This window comes from Protopterus annectens, chromosome 10.part0 (assembly GCF_019279795.1).
Source record: "Protopterus annectens isolate FY-2018-M chromosome 10.part0, PAN1.0, whole genome shotgun sequence".
NCBI classification, from domain to species: Eukaryota; Metazoa; Chordata; order Ceratodontiformes; family Protopteridae; genus Protopterus; species Protopterus annectens.
In genome coordinates, this window is record NC_056744.1 from 449,020,825 (window position 1) to 449,035,824 (window position 15,000).

General features: G+C 41.7%; 1 protein-coding gene across 1 annotated transcript in view; it reads right to left on the reverse strand.

Moving 5' to 3' along the window:
• Positions 1 to 15,000, reverse strand: part of DMAP1 (DNA methyltransferase 1 associated protein 1) — a 634,515-nt gene that overhangs the window by 348,033 nt on the left and 271,482 nt on the right. Inside the window, exon 4 of the mRNA XM_044086784.1 lies at positions 2,120 to 2,315. Coding sequence (XP_043942719.1) covers positions 2,120 to 2,315 — 196 coding nt within the window. The remainder of the gene's footprint in view (positions 1 to 2,119; positions 2,316 to 15,000) is intronic.

The window sequence follows — 15,000 nt, forward strand, 5'->3', positions numbered from 1 at the left end:
TCTGATTGCCAAGGTTGTTGAAGTATAAACCTTTTTACCCCATCTATCCAGCGCCCTGGAGTCTCTATCAGTAGGGGTAGGATTTTTAGCAGTAGAAGCCTTAATGCCCTTGGGCCCCTGAGAAATAGTCTCTGGATCTGCAACAGGATTTTTGAAAAGGAAGTTGTTGGACTCAGGAACTCTGTAGTATCTGCCAGGTTTACTAGGAGCAGGAGGCAGGGAATCGGGGGCGAAACTGGATTCCGAGAAAACATCAACGATGTCTTGTACAGGAGGTATAGCCAAGGGCCTATATGCTGAGGTAGAAGGAAATCCTTAAGCCTCTTTTTTGAATCAGAAAATTCCTGGCTTTTCCAGTGAAAATGCTCCCTTAAGTATGTAAGGTTTCCCCCAAAAGAAAAATCCTCAGAAGGGGAAGCAGAGGGAATAGAATCCTCTGCATCAGAATCCTCATAAGTGGGTAAGGACAGATCCAGGTCATCAGAAGATTCATAACCAAGCTCAGCCCTAGGCCTCTGGGGGGTGGGGTTTGACTACCCCTGATTAAGAGTTATTAAATCTTCAGCCATTTTTATAATTTGTTTTTAGGCATAGGGGCCTGGGCATGTGGCCTGGGCGTCGTTTTTTTTAGACATGGATCGAGATTTAGGCCTTAGTAATGAAGGAGGCATTGATTTAATATGTAAGTCTGTAGGCCTGAATACACCCTCAGAAGCCGGCGCCTGCACAGCGGCTCCGGACCCATCCAAGGTAGTGAGATCCGCAGGTTCCATGGTTGAAGTATCTCGTGGCATACTGGACTCTGAATGGGTCTCAGTAGAAGCTTGCGAATCAGAAGTAGCGGGTATCAGGGGCTGCGAAAGCATCTCACTGAGTACCGGCGAACTGGTGACTGGCTTAGGAGAAGCGTCGTCGACAGTTTTTGACCACGGTGGCCTGTCTCTGCCTTTATCTTTGTATTTTTTCGGAATCCCGTAGTCGGATGGCTAACCGACGACATTTCTGGATAATTAAACTGAGAACCGAAATATTTAGAGGCAAAAATATACAGACGACGGACAGTGCGCTGATTAAATAAAGCACAAAACTGACAGCAAGGTAACGTCGTGGTCAGAGCCTAGGCAAGGAATACAGTACGAATTAAAATCTTTATGAGGTATTTGCTTTCCACAAGTAATTCAATTAACTTTTACTGACATCGGAAAGGAGCAAGAAAAAGTTTCCCCAACAGGGTACTTAGGTTTAAGTTGAAGACTTCAGTTCTGAAACTTGAAAACAAAAATTTCAGGATTCAGCCGACTGGCACTTGCGAACTGCTTCTGCTTCGGGCACCGCACGGCAAGAAAGACTGATGTAATGACGTCGGCTGCATGTTTTATACCCCTGACAACCTGACTTCATGGAAGAAGGGACAGCAACCGACGCAGGACCCAAGGCTTTTTTAATCAGGCTGACTGAGGGCAACCTGCAAGCAAATTACCCAAATGTAATGACTGAAACAGTGAAACACGGAGAACGTGAGAAATCACAGACTAGCAGACTGAATCAAGCAACCACTTAAATTATGAATTAAGAAAATAAATAAATGCTGCCAAATCCTGAACATTATGTATTATTTCTAATCACGGATGTGAAATATTTTTCAACTGAACATTGTCACAAGTTGTGTACTTCACTATCACCACCACAAGTGTTAACAGACCTTGCAATTTTAAAAGTGCACTCCAGTACATAGAAAGATGAACTGCCATGGAATGCAGTACCAAATGTAAAAACAGGCCAGGTCTGCCATCTGCTGGCAGATCTATGTATTACACAAACACTTCAAGGAATGGTTTGTATTACCGATATGCACTGTACAGTTTGTGGCAGTGAAGACTAAGTATGCCCTTAACTTGCAAGCTGATTCTTGTTTAATGCCTACAACTTTATCCTCCTGATTTCCGAGTTTATACATTTCACAAAAGTGCCTGGATATTCATTTTACATACTCTACCAATCTGGTGGAGAAAATGTACTCTACTAGTCATGGAACAGCCAACAACATATTCTGCATAACATTTTAAAACATTTACCATAAAAGGTCTATTAAACTAAACATATGTTCAGTGTTTCTTACTTTATTGAATCGGGCGAATGGATAGTCTTTTCCTTCATCAGCAACACGTCTCCAGTGGTAAAAGATAGCACCATCCTTCCTGGCAGGGTTAGAAAAAGGCATCCATTTCCAGGGTCGCACTTTCTTGCAACCAAGTTTGGCTTTCACTGTCTGATAGCCCTGTGTTGTATCACTAGGTAACAAGGGAGGAGTATCCCTACAAATCAAAAGAAAATGGCCGGGTTACTGTGTAGGTTTAAAGTAAATATTACAGAAAAGCTATCAACATTTCCAGAGCAAGCAAGAGAAATTTGTTTTCTCTTTCATTGTGAAAGGTTGACTGGATGAATAAGTTCAGTCTTATGAGCAGAAATCTTCAATCAATGAGATAATATTAATAACAGTACATACTGGGTTACACCAAAATCATGAGAAAAACTACAAAATTTACAATTGGATGAATAAAAGAAAAGAAAGCACTTGACACACATCAAAACTACAACTTATTTGTAGAGTGCAGTTAGCGCACACATGAGCAGTGTATGGCAGGGGTATCTGCAGAGTGCAATCAGCACACACATGGGCAGTGTATGGCAGGGGTATCTGCAGAGTGCAGCCAGCACACACACACATGGGGAGTGCATGGCAGGGGTATCTGCAGAGTGCAGCCAGCACACACACATATGGGCAGTGTATGGCAGGGGTATCTGCAGAGTGCAGCCAGCACACACACATGGGGAGTGCATGGCAGGGGTATCTGCAGAGTGCAGCCAACACACACACACACACACACACACACACACACACACACACACACACACACATGGGGAGTCTATGGCAAGGGTATCTGCAGAGTGCAGCCAGCACACACACATGGGGAGTGTATGGCAGGGTTAACTGCAGAGTGCAATCAGCATACACATGGGCAGTGTATGGCAGGGGTATCTGCAGAGTGCAGCCAGCATACACATGGGCAGTGTATGGCAGTGGTAATGATGGGGCTGCTTCAATCATCATCGATAGCTTCCTACTACTAAACCTTGGTGCACACAGTGTACGTGGTGAGGGCAACATGAAAATACAGTTGTTAGGCATTTACATAGACATTAAGAGTAGATCTGACATCCAGAGCTATATCCTCCCAAGGGTCTTTATCCAATGCCCTCCACCAAAGGTGCACAAATGTTGGTGATAGAAAGGGTAAGGATACACGCCAACACAATCTTCAGATCTTTCTTGCCCACAAAAACACTACAGAAAAGCCTCATTGCCAGAGCCCCACTGGACAAGATGTTACATTACCAACTGCTACAGGTCCACCCTGAGGACCTTAACATTTCTCTAAATGTGGCAAGCAGACAAAGGAGGGATGGTGGCCTGGTGGGAAAATGAGACAGAAGGTATCTGATGGGAACTAGGGAGCTATACAACCCTTAGGGTAACAAAGCACATCTAGAGAAAGAGAAAGGAAAGTAGGGAGGATATATAGACTGCAACAATGCACCTGCATGAACATCTAAATTTACAGAACGTTGCTAACACATGCATGCTATGTTCACTGTAATATTCATAATTGCTCTCACATATGGGAAGATTCCCCACATCATAAAGTTGTAGGAAGGAAGAAAACAGTTACATGGATATAAAGCCATGGAGGATGGCAGAAGCAAACCCTGCTCTGGCCCTAAAAGCTGGTACTAGGATGCGGTGTTTGGAGGTGTGGTTACACGACAAGGTAGGTGCTTCAAGTAAAGCCTGGGTAGTACACCACCCCACTCTCAAGGATGGTTGTGGTGTGGCAGCAGTGCCCTTGGTAGAGTTCACCTAATCCAGCCTAAGATAGGCTGGCTGCAAAAGAAATGCAATTGAGCCAACCATTTAGACAGAGTCTGCTTGTTAATAAGTTTACTCTTTCGTTTTTGCAAAAGGGACAAATAACAGATAAGACATCCTGAAGTATTTGGCTTTATGTCAGCTATCTATTCGCATCAAGGGAATACAGGGCCCTTTATCCTAAATTTTATGGCTTTGGACAAAACACTAGAAAGCGACAATAGTTTGAATCAAGGTCATTTCAGACACTACCTTAGGCAGAGAGGTATGCAAGGATACTCTGCCCTGGAAAAAGACTAGTAAAAGTTCTTTACAGAAAAGAGGGCTTAAATTTAAGAAGTTGTTCTGGCAGATACAATAATCACCAAAACCAGTGTCTTCCAACACTGCAAATGAAAGGAAGATGCAATAGCTGGTTCAAAGGAGCCAAACTCGGTTTGTACTTGCTAGTCTATTTATCTCTCAGGATCATAAGAAGTTCAGTCTTACAGTCCAATGATAGTTGTTAGCCATTACATTTTGTGTACAAAGATATGTTAGGTGATTTACATACCTACTCTGTCCATAAGGTACAATGGTGCTAATCCAGGGGTGAATGTGATCACCATCCACTCATCCAAATTATGTTTTAACTCATTCCCTCCAGTACAGCTCTTTTGACTGTGTACCTTTAACTCCCAGTGGGTGTAGCTTGAGCCTTTAAAAAATTAAGTTATCACCTTACAGTTCTAAGAAATACTCATTGACAGAGCTCAAATTTCAATACAATTGTGTTTGCCATCATGTATTTTTCAAGATAAAATATTCTGATACTTTCTATGATGTAGTATGGTATTGGAATTATTAATACAAATATGAACAAGCAATATTTGACACCTAGAGGCGCAGTAGGAGGTAACTGCAGATGCACCTGGAGGCGTCACTTGGATGTAATGAGTTAACAGAAGTGAAGTACTTTGGTTTATGGGGAGTGAAAGACTGTCCCCGCAGAAGCAGAATTTTCTGTGATAAATACCTAGCTTTCAAACGTGTACTACTATGTTGCACAAGTGAATGAGGTCCATGAGCAGATGTTTATGGCTTTGGACAAAACACTTCCAAATGTGTAATAGGTTTGAGAGGACAGAGTCTGTTGAGGCTCTATCCATGAGACAGAGGTCACCTCTCAGTAGCCTGTGTGATACTGAGAAGATGGACAAGGGATTGAGACAGTCAGCAATGCTTTTATGATTTAGATCTGTGATTTCCTTAGTCAGGAAGCACAGTGGTCATTTCAGTTGTGATGAATGTTTATGTAGTAAAAGGCTTTGTGGTTATCCTTTACTTGAGTGGCTATTTTTACCTTATACCTGGCATTGGCTGGTTTGATCAGGGTCTGGAGTTCCTCAATTTAGTAACAGCATTTTGCCATCCTGAGAGTTAAATTTTCTTTTACAATCAATGAGTTTTTCTTTTCCTTTTATTACACAGATTGTTTATATAAGGGTTTTACCATATGGGCTTATTTTTAAATTTAAAACAAAAAAAGCACCTAGATAGCCGTTGTGCCGAGTTTTATTTAGACACAGCACTCGAATGCTTGCTGTGTCTAAATAAAACTCTGTTCGGGTACAATGGCTATCCAGGTGCTTTTTTTTTGGTTTTAGTTTTGTGTAGAATATTGGCACCTTTTCCTCCTTTGGAACTTTATTTATTTTTAAATTTGTCACTGTATTTCTGAAGGGTACAGATGTGTCTTATGCAGCTATTTATAAGTGCAGAGAATTTAGTAGAAAAGGATTCTGCATAAGCAGTGCCAGTCATCAAGATAGAAGGGGTTTTTGAAATCAGTCGGGGCATCACTCAGTGTTAACAGATTAGCCTTTATGTAATCCCTGAATACTGAGGTACTGGATGTTGCCTCAGGTTTTCTGTCTTAAGGTGAATTTGACTAGGGAGGAAGATACAATTGGCTTGGAGCATAGATGCTCCATATTGGTAAGGACCACATCCAGGATTCTGCTACCCCTTGCTGAGGTGAAGGCTAACTGGATCAGAGGCACTATTATCATGAAGTTCAAAAATTTCTAGGCAAATAAAGTTTGATATGCATACATCTCCTAGTTTACGAAAGGGTAGACAAAGTGCCTTAGGATGGTGTTTGGTTTAATAAACAGGTTCTCCATATTAGTTACATAGGAGAGCTGTGAGCCGAGGGGGACCTAGAGAGGATCCTACAGTTAGCTATGATATGGGGTATTGTACATAGCAAGTTGGACATGTAGAAGTTTCAGGTCATTACCTTTTCTAACGAGTCTGGAGATGAATTTTTTTTTTTTAAGAATATGAATACACCATTTCCCTTGATGCATTTGTGTCATACTGTGGGCCTCCAAGTGTGTAGACACTGAAACCCTGCTCTGATGGAGTGCATATCTTGGCCTTGAAACAGGTCTCTGTGAAGAAGCATATATCAATGTCTTCCAGAGTAAGGAGTACAAGTTTTTTGTTAAGGACTGAACACCAATACCTTAATGTTATCTGGAATTTGTAGGGTTATGCTGGGAGATTTAGAAGACTGACATTGCCTAAAAAGGCACTATGTGGTGGATAAAGATTTTAGCCAATATACAAAAGCCTTGGAGGGAGAGGTGCAGGCTATACCTGGTAAAGCAGTTATTACCATCCCTCATCTCATTCCAGGCTGATTATATACACACACGCACACATAGTGCAATATAAATATAAATATATATATATATATATATATATATATATATATATATATATATATATATATATATATATATACACACACATATATAAATTTATATTGCACTATGTTTGAATGACACCAGAAGCTATGCCATTTGCTATATATATTTTACTACCTTTGACAACAGAAGCTATGCCATTTGCTAAAAAAAAACAATCTTTTGTTTGGACTGTGGCATCATTCTTGGTGAAGGCAGAAATGCTGCCCAAGGCTAGTTTCATACCAGCCTCAGATGAGAGCTTCATCATGCCTCTCTTCATATACTCCTGGGAGGAAGATCTCAAGTCATTTATACCCATGTGTACTATGGCTGTGTCATACGGGCTCTTGTAGTGCAAGGACTCGAGTGCTTGCATAATGTGACGCATCCTGACACCTGATAGGCAACTCAAAATGACTGTCTCCTTGTACAACCTGCTGAGTGGTGCGTTAGTGTATCTCATCATGGAGTTACAGATCACTAGGATATTGGATGTTGAGTGGTGCATTAGTGTATCTCATCATGGAGTTACAGATCACTAGGATATTGGCTGTTGAGTGGTGCGTTAGTGTATCTCATAATGGAGTTACAGATCACTAGGATATTGGCTGTTGAGTGGTGCGTTAGTGTATCTCATCATGGAGTTACAGATCACTAGGATATTGGTTGTTGAGTGGTGCGTTAGTGTATCTCATCATGGAGTTACAGATCACTAGGATATTGGCTGTTGACTGGTGCGTTAGTGTATCTCATCATGGAATTACAGATCACTAGGATATTGGCTGTTGACTGGTGCGTTAGTGTATCTCATCATGGAGTTACAGATCACTAGGATATTGGATTATGTCGATGTTTGCCTCATGGGCTTTTGAACCAAGTCAGTGCAACTTTTAGATATATATTTCTTGGTGGGGGGCTGCCTGTTTGGTGGTTGAGTTTGCTGAGGGTACTTATTTATTAGGTTACTTTTAGGAGGGCTTTGTGATTTTAGGTAAGTTACTTTTAACTGCCTCGGCATATGAAAGTCTATGTTTGGTATAAGCTGTGTGCACTTTGTTTAGTGTAGTGTTGTATGGTACTGACAACCGGCTTACTTGTCATAGCTTCATGAGAGAGCTTTGCCTCCAACAACACTGCATAACTTGCATCTCTCTCACACTGTGTCTACCAGCTTAAGTAACAGGTGGTAGTCAGTAAACATGAGACAACTGCTACATTGTCTCAGGATTTCCATTTCATACAGGCTGGCTATAAAGACAGTTGGAAAGTGCAACTATGAATCCAAGTGCTTACTAATGTACAAACAATTTAAGCTTACACTTGAAGAGCAACACCACACCTAGTGCAAACCCAAGTCTACACACACAGGGCAACACCCTAACTACTGCAAACCCAAGTCTACACACACACAGAGCAATGCACCACCTAGCACAAACGTAAGGCTACACATGAAGAGCAACACCTCACCTAGTACAAACCTAAGCAATATACCACCTAGTGCAAACCGAAGTCTAGACATGAACAGCAACACCTCACCTAGCACAAACCTAAGCAATGCACCACCTAGCATAAACCTAAGCCTACACATGAAGAGCAATTTGCTATCTAGGGGAACAAGTTACATAGAGAAGTTAAGGCTCTAAATACCTGCAGTTATATAGTGCAGTGTGCTGTGCCTCTGCAGGATGAGCTCCATCACTCTAAATCATCTTATTTATAACACAGAAACTGAGCAGCAAAAAGCTCAGTGGAATACCAACCATCAAGACACAAAGGGATTTAACCTCAGTGGCAAGTAATGTCCACAACAAGCCTAAGAACCTTCTTCTGCCACCAGGAATAGGCAGTAAACTAACTTCAGCAAAAGTCATAAATTGCACTAGGTTAGCCATGAATGATAAATACCGGTGATTCACCTACTGGCTACTACTAGTGCTGCCTGGTCTCATCACAGACAAACAGAGCTAGGAATCAATGCCCCTTTGTTCCTTCTCTCACCAGAAGCAAAACATCAGCACTAATCCCAAGCCTGTTGTTAAGAAGCAGGTGACGGTCTCTTTGGCGATCAGCAGTTGAGTCCCAAATGTTTTAAGGGTCTGTAGGCTTGCTGCACATTTTTCAGTAAGCCAGCAGGCTAATTGCTTAAGGTATTCTTCCAAAACAGTTTTGATTAACTGGACCTTTGGACCAGAGTTATACTTGACCATGTCATCTGCAAAGAAGATTACAATGAGTTGGGGTAGTTCACCTGGAAGGCCGTAGATAAATTAATGAGCACAGTGGTGGTAAAAGGACTGAGCCATGTGAGACTTCTGTGGTCAGGGAAGAAAGGCAGGTAGCATCTATTTTAATTCTGGAAAGATACGAACCTAGTGAACCACAGGTGGGAGAGCTCAAGAATGCCATAAGAGAAGAGGGAATTAAAATAAAAGTTTGTGGCTGACTAGGTCAAAAGCTTTGGTGAGGGTCTGTCAATTTCTTCTTTGAACCTCCTTTTGTCTATGCTCATTAGGATACTGCCTACAAGAGAAGAGAGGGCTGTCACAGTGCTTCTCACAGAACAAAATCCATGCTGCTGGGGAGTAAGTGTGAAAGTTCATTATAGATCAGTTTTCTAGTATTTCCCTATGCAGGGGAGGATGAAAAGAGACTTATAAATCTTGTGATGGAGAGGATGGAAACAGACTTATAAATCTTGTGATGGAGGACTGGGGGATTTTGAAGATGGGCGTAACTAGAGCCCACTTCCAGATGTCTGGCACTGCATTAGGTGAGCAGCAGAAGTTGCATAGGTGACAACGTTATTCTTTGCATAGGTGACAACGTTATTCTTGGCATAGGTGGATGAACCATTGTATTAAGTTGCCAGAGTCAGGTGAAGAGTCAAGTGGAATCTTTAATTGGGCAGTTTGGATGTCATTTTTGGTAATCTTTTTGAAGACAAAGGGAGGGGTGTAGAGTGGGGCATTAGAGGCAGAAAATGGACAGTTTGTATGGGGTTTAGGTGGGATATGCCAGAACTCTGAAAACTCTACTGGGCTAAGGAGGTTAGAATCAAATACAACCGTGGTGTCACGGATGGAAGAGGATACATCTGATTTACATCCAGTTGGGGGGTGCATACACTTATTCTACTGCACTTAAGTCATCTACCCATTTAGATCAGCTTTTGAGTGGTTCCAGTCATCTTTTTTCTGTATTTTACTGTGTTCTCTCTTTATCTGAATTTAGTTATTAATTGAAGGTGTTTTACTATTTGCACTGTTTTTCAAGTGGGTTCTGTGCTACGCTTAGTTATTTAAATCAGTTTTTGGTGAGTTCTAACATTTTTCTGCAGTTCATAGGTTCATAGTTTATTACTAAGCTAACTGCTCTTGTGAGCCATTTTAAGCCTAGCCAATTATCCCTTGTGAGACTCAAACCATGCACCTTGTGTTTGTAAGGCAAACACCTTAGCCATTAAGCCACCCTCCAGTTTAACTGTTTGTTCTCTGAATCTGAAGCTACAACTATTAAATTGATTTTCCCAGTTTGCACTGTTTTTTTCCTATGCTGTCGAGTGGATTATCAGTGTTGCTGCATTTAACTGCTGTGCTTTTAGTCACATATTAAACTTAGAACAGTCAGTTTTGGCCAGATGACTGAGTTAACTACAGCTTGTGGTCATTAAACCCGGTGAGAGTGGGTTTGATTGCTGCAGTTCTATGGAGAAGAGCACTACTGGCTAGAGCTTTAGCAGCTTGCATCTTTCTTTCCCGTTATTTATATAGCATGCAATTCACTTTGTTACTTTAAGAACCAAACTGGAGGCTACCCCCCCACCGCCCCACCCCAAACAAACAGTACCACTGAAAATACAGTTTGAAGATGCTGCTGCTGGTCAGGGATATGCTTATATTAGGAAACAAGGTGCATAACACATACACCATGTTCACACCAAATGTAAAATTGATCGCTATACAAAAAATAAACATTATGTACTTACTATAACGTCAGATCTGTAAGCGCTGTTCCCACAACAGCAGGAATAAGATAAGCACAGTCTGAACATGTAAAATTCCTCATGCTGCCAAAGGCCATTCCCTGTCTCAAAGCATTATGATGCCCATCATCTCCAGATTTAAAGTGAGTTTCACAAAGTATCAGCAAGTAGAAATGAAGGCTTGAAACCTACTTCAGAGGTGGGTGAAGGTGGTGGAGAGGGTGTTATAAAGGATGGCTCTTTTCTTTCAGCTCATGTGATACGACAGGCACATAATATAAGCGCAGAATAAAATCCAGTACAGAGTTTGAAACACAGCCAGTCTTTATTAAAATGACAGATACAAACAGGTGAGCGCTTTCATGAGTAAAATACCCATGTCATCAGATCTTAATACAATATTTTCCAAAGTTTGTTTTATAAAACTTTTAAAAAATGTGGGCCAATGACGATGTATAGACGTCATTACATCATTCAAGTACTTGGCTTCTTAAAATCTTTAATGCATGCATCCTAAGATAATGCTCACCTATTTGTATCTGTCATTTTAATAAAGAATGGCTGTGTTTAACTCCGCACTGGATTTTATTCTGCACTTTTACGTTTGGTTTGTTCGTCCTACTAGGAGGTGCGTTGTTTATCCTCACATAATCTAAGTGCATAAGTTGCAGTACAGATGTACACAAGATCAGCCTCTCGAATACAAAATATAAACACAATGATCAATGTCGTCACCTTCCATTTACAAGGTAAAAGGTTCGATCCTGACCTCTGGTCAATGCCTGTGCAGAGTCTGTATTTTCTTTGGGTATCTTTCTGTGGAGTTCCTCCCAACTCCCAAAAACATGCTGAGTTTTCCCACCTTAAACACTCAAACAAGAATGGAGTCTTAGGCAGCAGCACAGAGTCCAGGTAGTGCCCATCAGGGAAAGAGTTGTACAGACCAACTGTTTTAGGCATTAACTGGGATGTGCATTATCCTCTAGATAGGAGATCACAGATTGTGCGCCATGTCAGGCTAGCCACTTGACTGTGTAAAAATTGGCTCTAGACGATTCAGTCACAAAAAATGGGCATGGGTATTTTTTAGTGATTACTGGGTTGCAGACCCAACCTACACCAATGACCCATGCTAACAATGACAGTAGTTCATGTGCTTCTATTGGGTACTGCACACTCACCATAAAGCCCAGCAGTCCTAGGTCAATAAGCTACTGGCTGATGTCCAGTTACCTAACTTGGGTTACCTGGGATAGCTCTGGTGAGCAAAAGTTGAACATAAAGCCAATCAACTTGCCAAACATGAACCAAAGACTGCTACATGATAGGACAGGATGCAGCTTATAAATGAATGGATAGCCTGTCTATGCAGGACACAAGATGAAAGGGCAGTGCAGCAATGCCACTTGGCTTGGAATCCACAGACTACTCAGAGGGAAGACAAACTAGAAATGGTGTGGGAACTGTGGTAAGGAAGGCTCTTCCGAAGACTGTGAAGAATGTCATCAGAAAGTGAAAGACTCACAGTAATCAGACACGAGTGTAAAGACAGGGCAATGTTCAAAATTTCAGTCTAGGTTGTGATAGTGAGGAGAAGAGTGCAGTCAGGCATCAGCTGCAGCACTTGCTATATAAAGCAAGACAAAATAAGCTGGTTTTGATAATAAAGGACCTGAATGCTCATACTGGGAGAGAGAAGAGGATATGAGAACTTCTGAGTCCAAATGGGTGGGGCAACAAGAATAAAAGAGTGCCTTCTGTCTGGCAAATGGCGTGAAGGTAGCCCACACATGGTTCAGCAAGAGCAAGAGAGAGAGAGAGAGAGAGACTTGCAAGATCACATACAAGAGTGGCCAACATGCAACTCGGGTAGATTTCCTTCCAGTAAGGAAAGGGCATTGGGGTAGACTCAGGGACTGCAAAAAAAAAAAAAAAAAATTCCAATGAAACAGTCAGTTCACATTGCAAACCACTGGTGTCCACAACCAACTGCAAGCAGTGGTCAGAGAAGTCTCTAAGGGCAACAGAGACTAGACTGAAGACATGGATGTTGGCTGATGCAGAAGCACAGCAGTTCAAGGAAATACTAAGGGATTTAGAAGCGCAACAAGAGGAAGCAGGAGAAGCTAATAAATAAGGGAAGCATTTCAAAAAAGCATGTGTAAGGACTATAGAAAAGATACACAGCAGAGTCCGGTACAGAAGGAAGCAACATAAGAAAGGCTGATGGTGAAATGTACAAGTCCAGGAACTTTTCAAAAGAAAGGAGGAGTGCAGGAAAAAGTGAGAGAGAAGGAATACTGTCTGATGAACGAAGAGGCTAAAAGAGAAGCAGTAACAGCAAGAACAAGTCATCAGAGGCACTCTACCACCTTCTAGAAAGTGACTCAGAGATGCCACAAAGAAACTATCAAGCTGCAAGCAAAGACAGGAATATAAAAATAGTCAGACATCCATCATAAGGGGTGTCAGCAACAACATGCTTATCAGCTCAAAGGCATGAAAGACAGATGAAAGGATTACTTCCAGAAGCTTCTGAATGAAGAAAACCCCAGTGACACTGTACTGCCCAGACTCTGATGAAAGAGGAAGGACCCTCCCCTGAAGAAAGAACAGCAACAAGAAAAATGAAGTCAAGGAAAGCAGCAGGCTCATTCGAGGTCAGCACAAACATCACCTACAGCTGTGCTTCTGAAGAAAGATGTAGATGCACAAACTGTTCTAGCAGAAACACTTTTTGAAACAGAAAGAAGAGAGTTACTATAGCAAAATGGATGCAGTAGCAAAGCCGTAAGACTAAGGTGACCTTAGAATTTTCTATCCGGTCTTGCTGTTGGACAATGCAAACGGTCGGTTATCTTTGCAGACATATTTTGTCTTTTCAACGTAAAACATCAATTGAATGTGTACACCCACGCAATAGAGAAAATTGCTGGAATCCTGCAGTGAGAACACGGGAAGATGGCTACAGTAACTAATTTTGGCATGATGGAAGGACTGGTGGTCAGATTAAAGAAGGAGAGATGGGTACAAAAGTAGGCTGCTGGCTCACAGATCCTATGGGGAACAGAGCCGGTAAAATCCCCAAGTTGAATCTGTGCCTTGAGAAACCTCATCAACACCCAGTTAACCTCAGCTTCAGAAAGGCTCTGAGACAATCTGACAGAGGACGTCATTAGAAGGCTACCTGGAGAGTGGCTTGGGAGACTACTGCAATAAAGGTGATTTGGGCCTTGAGGTAACTGGCTTCAGGGAGAGCCTTGGAGACTGGAGCTGAGAAGAGTCCTCACCCACAATCGGACCAGAATCCTTCGGATGTGATGGCTTGGAAATTTTTCAAGGAGGTTCACCAGACAGAGGGAAATCTGTCCACGGACCGTTTCTTTTCTTTAGGTTTCTGGAGGTGGTTTGAGCCCTGAAGTAGAAGGGAAAGCAGAAGAGGAAGAAGCTGAAGTCGGTAAAAGGCCCTTCAAAATAAGCTTATTCCTTCTGTCAACAACAGCACGCTGGTTAAAGCCAGTGCATACAGTAGAGTAGGAATCCATATGGGAGGGCACTAAGCACACTACGCACTCTGTCCAAATGTAGCAAACTTTTTAAAACCTGCTGACTTTTCTGACATGATGCACTAAAAGACGACGGCAAAAACTCAATTATAGAAATGTTTTTTTTTTTTAAGGAAGTTAGGAGCAGAAGGAGACTGAAAACTAAAATAAAACACAAAACAAAGGGTAGGGAAATATTAGGAAGAAAAATGGAAGAAGAAAACACAAAATTCCAATGGAGCTCAGTCAATCGCAATCCCAATGCTGATGAAAATGCAGTAAACGAGACCTAAAGGGATAAGGGGAGAGCAGGGCATTACAGGTAGGGGAGGAGCTCAGATTTTCAGATCCTAGAGCTGTAGTATTTGGCCGAGTCGGATCCAAACCCACAGGCTGAAGACCAAATGAAAAACAACAACTTCAGATCACTGATTATGCATGTCTGCAGTTCAAACATTCTGGTAGAAGTCACACCTACCATGAAAAGGTGTCTTCCAAGATTGAGATTTTAAATCTGAACAAGCTGTGGTATAGATGTGCATAAGGTCAGCTTCTCTAATACAAAACAAATTCCTAGGTGGCACTGGCTCTCTCAGGGGTATTCACAGCAAGAATGCACCCATGACAAAGGCTTTTTTTTTTCAATAAGGCTAAAGAGAAATCATACCTTCATAAAAGTCCAGTATTTGCTAACTGCATTTTGACAGAGGAAAAACAGACCGTAAATAAATAAGATCTGCACAAGATAATCACAAGCGGATATGAAATGTGGGCTGATAAAGGGTTCAGTACCAAGGCTGTGGCCAA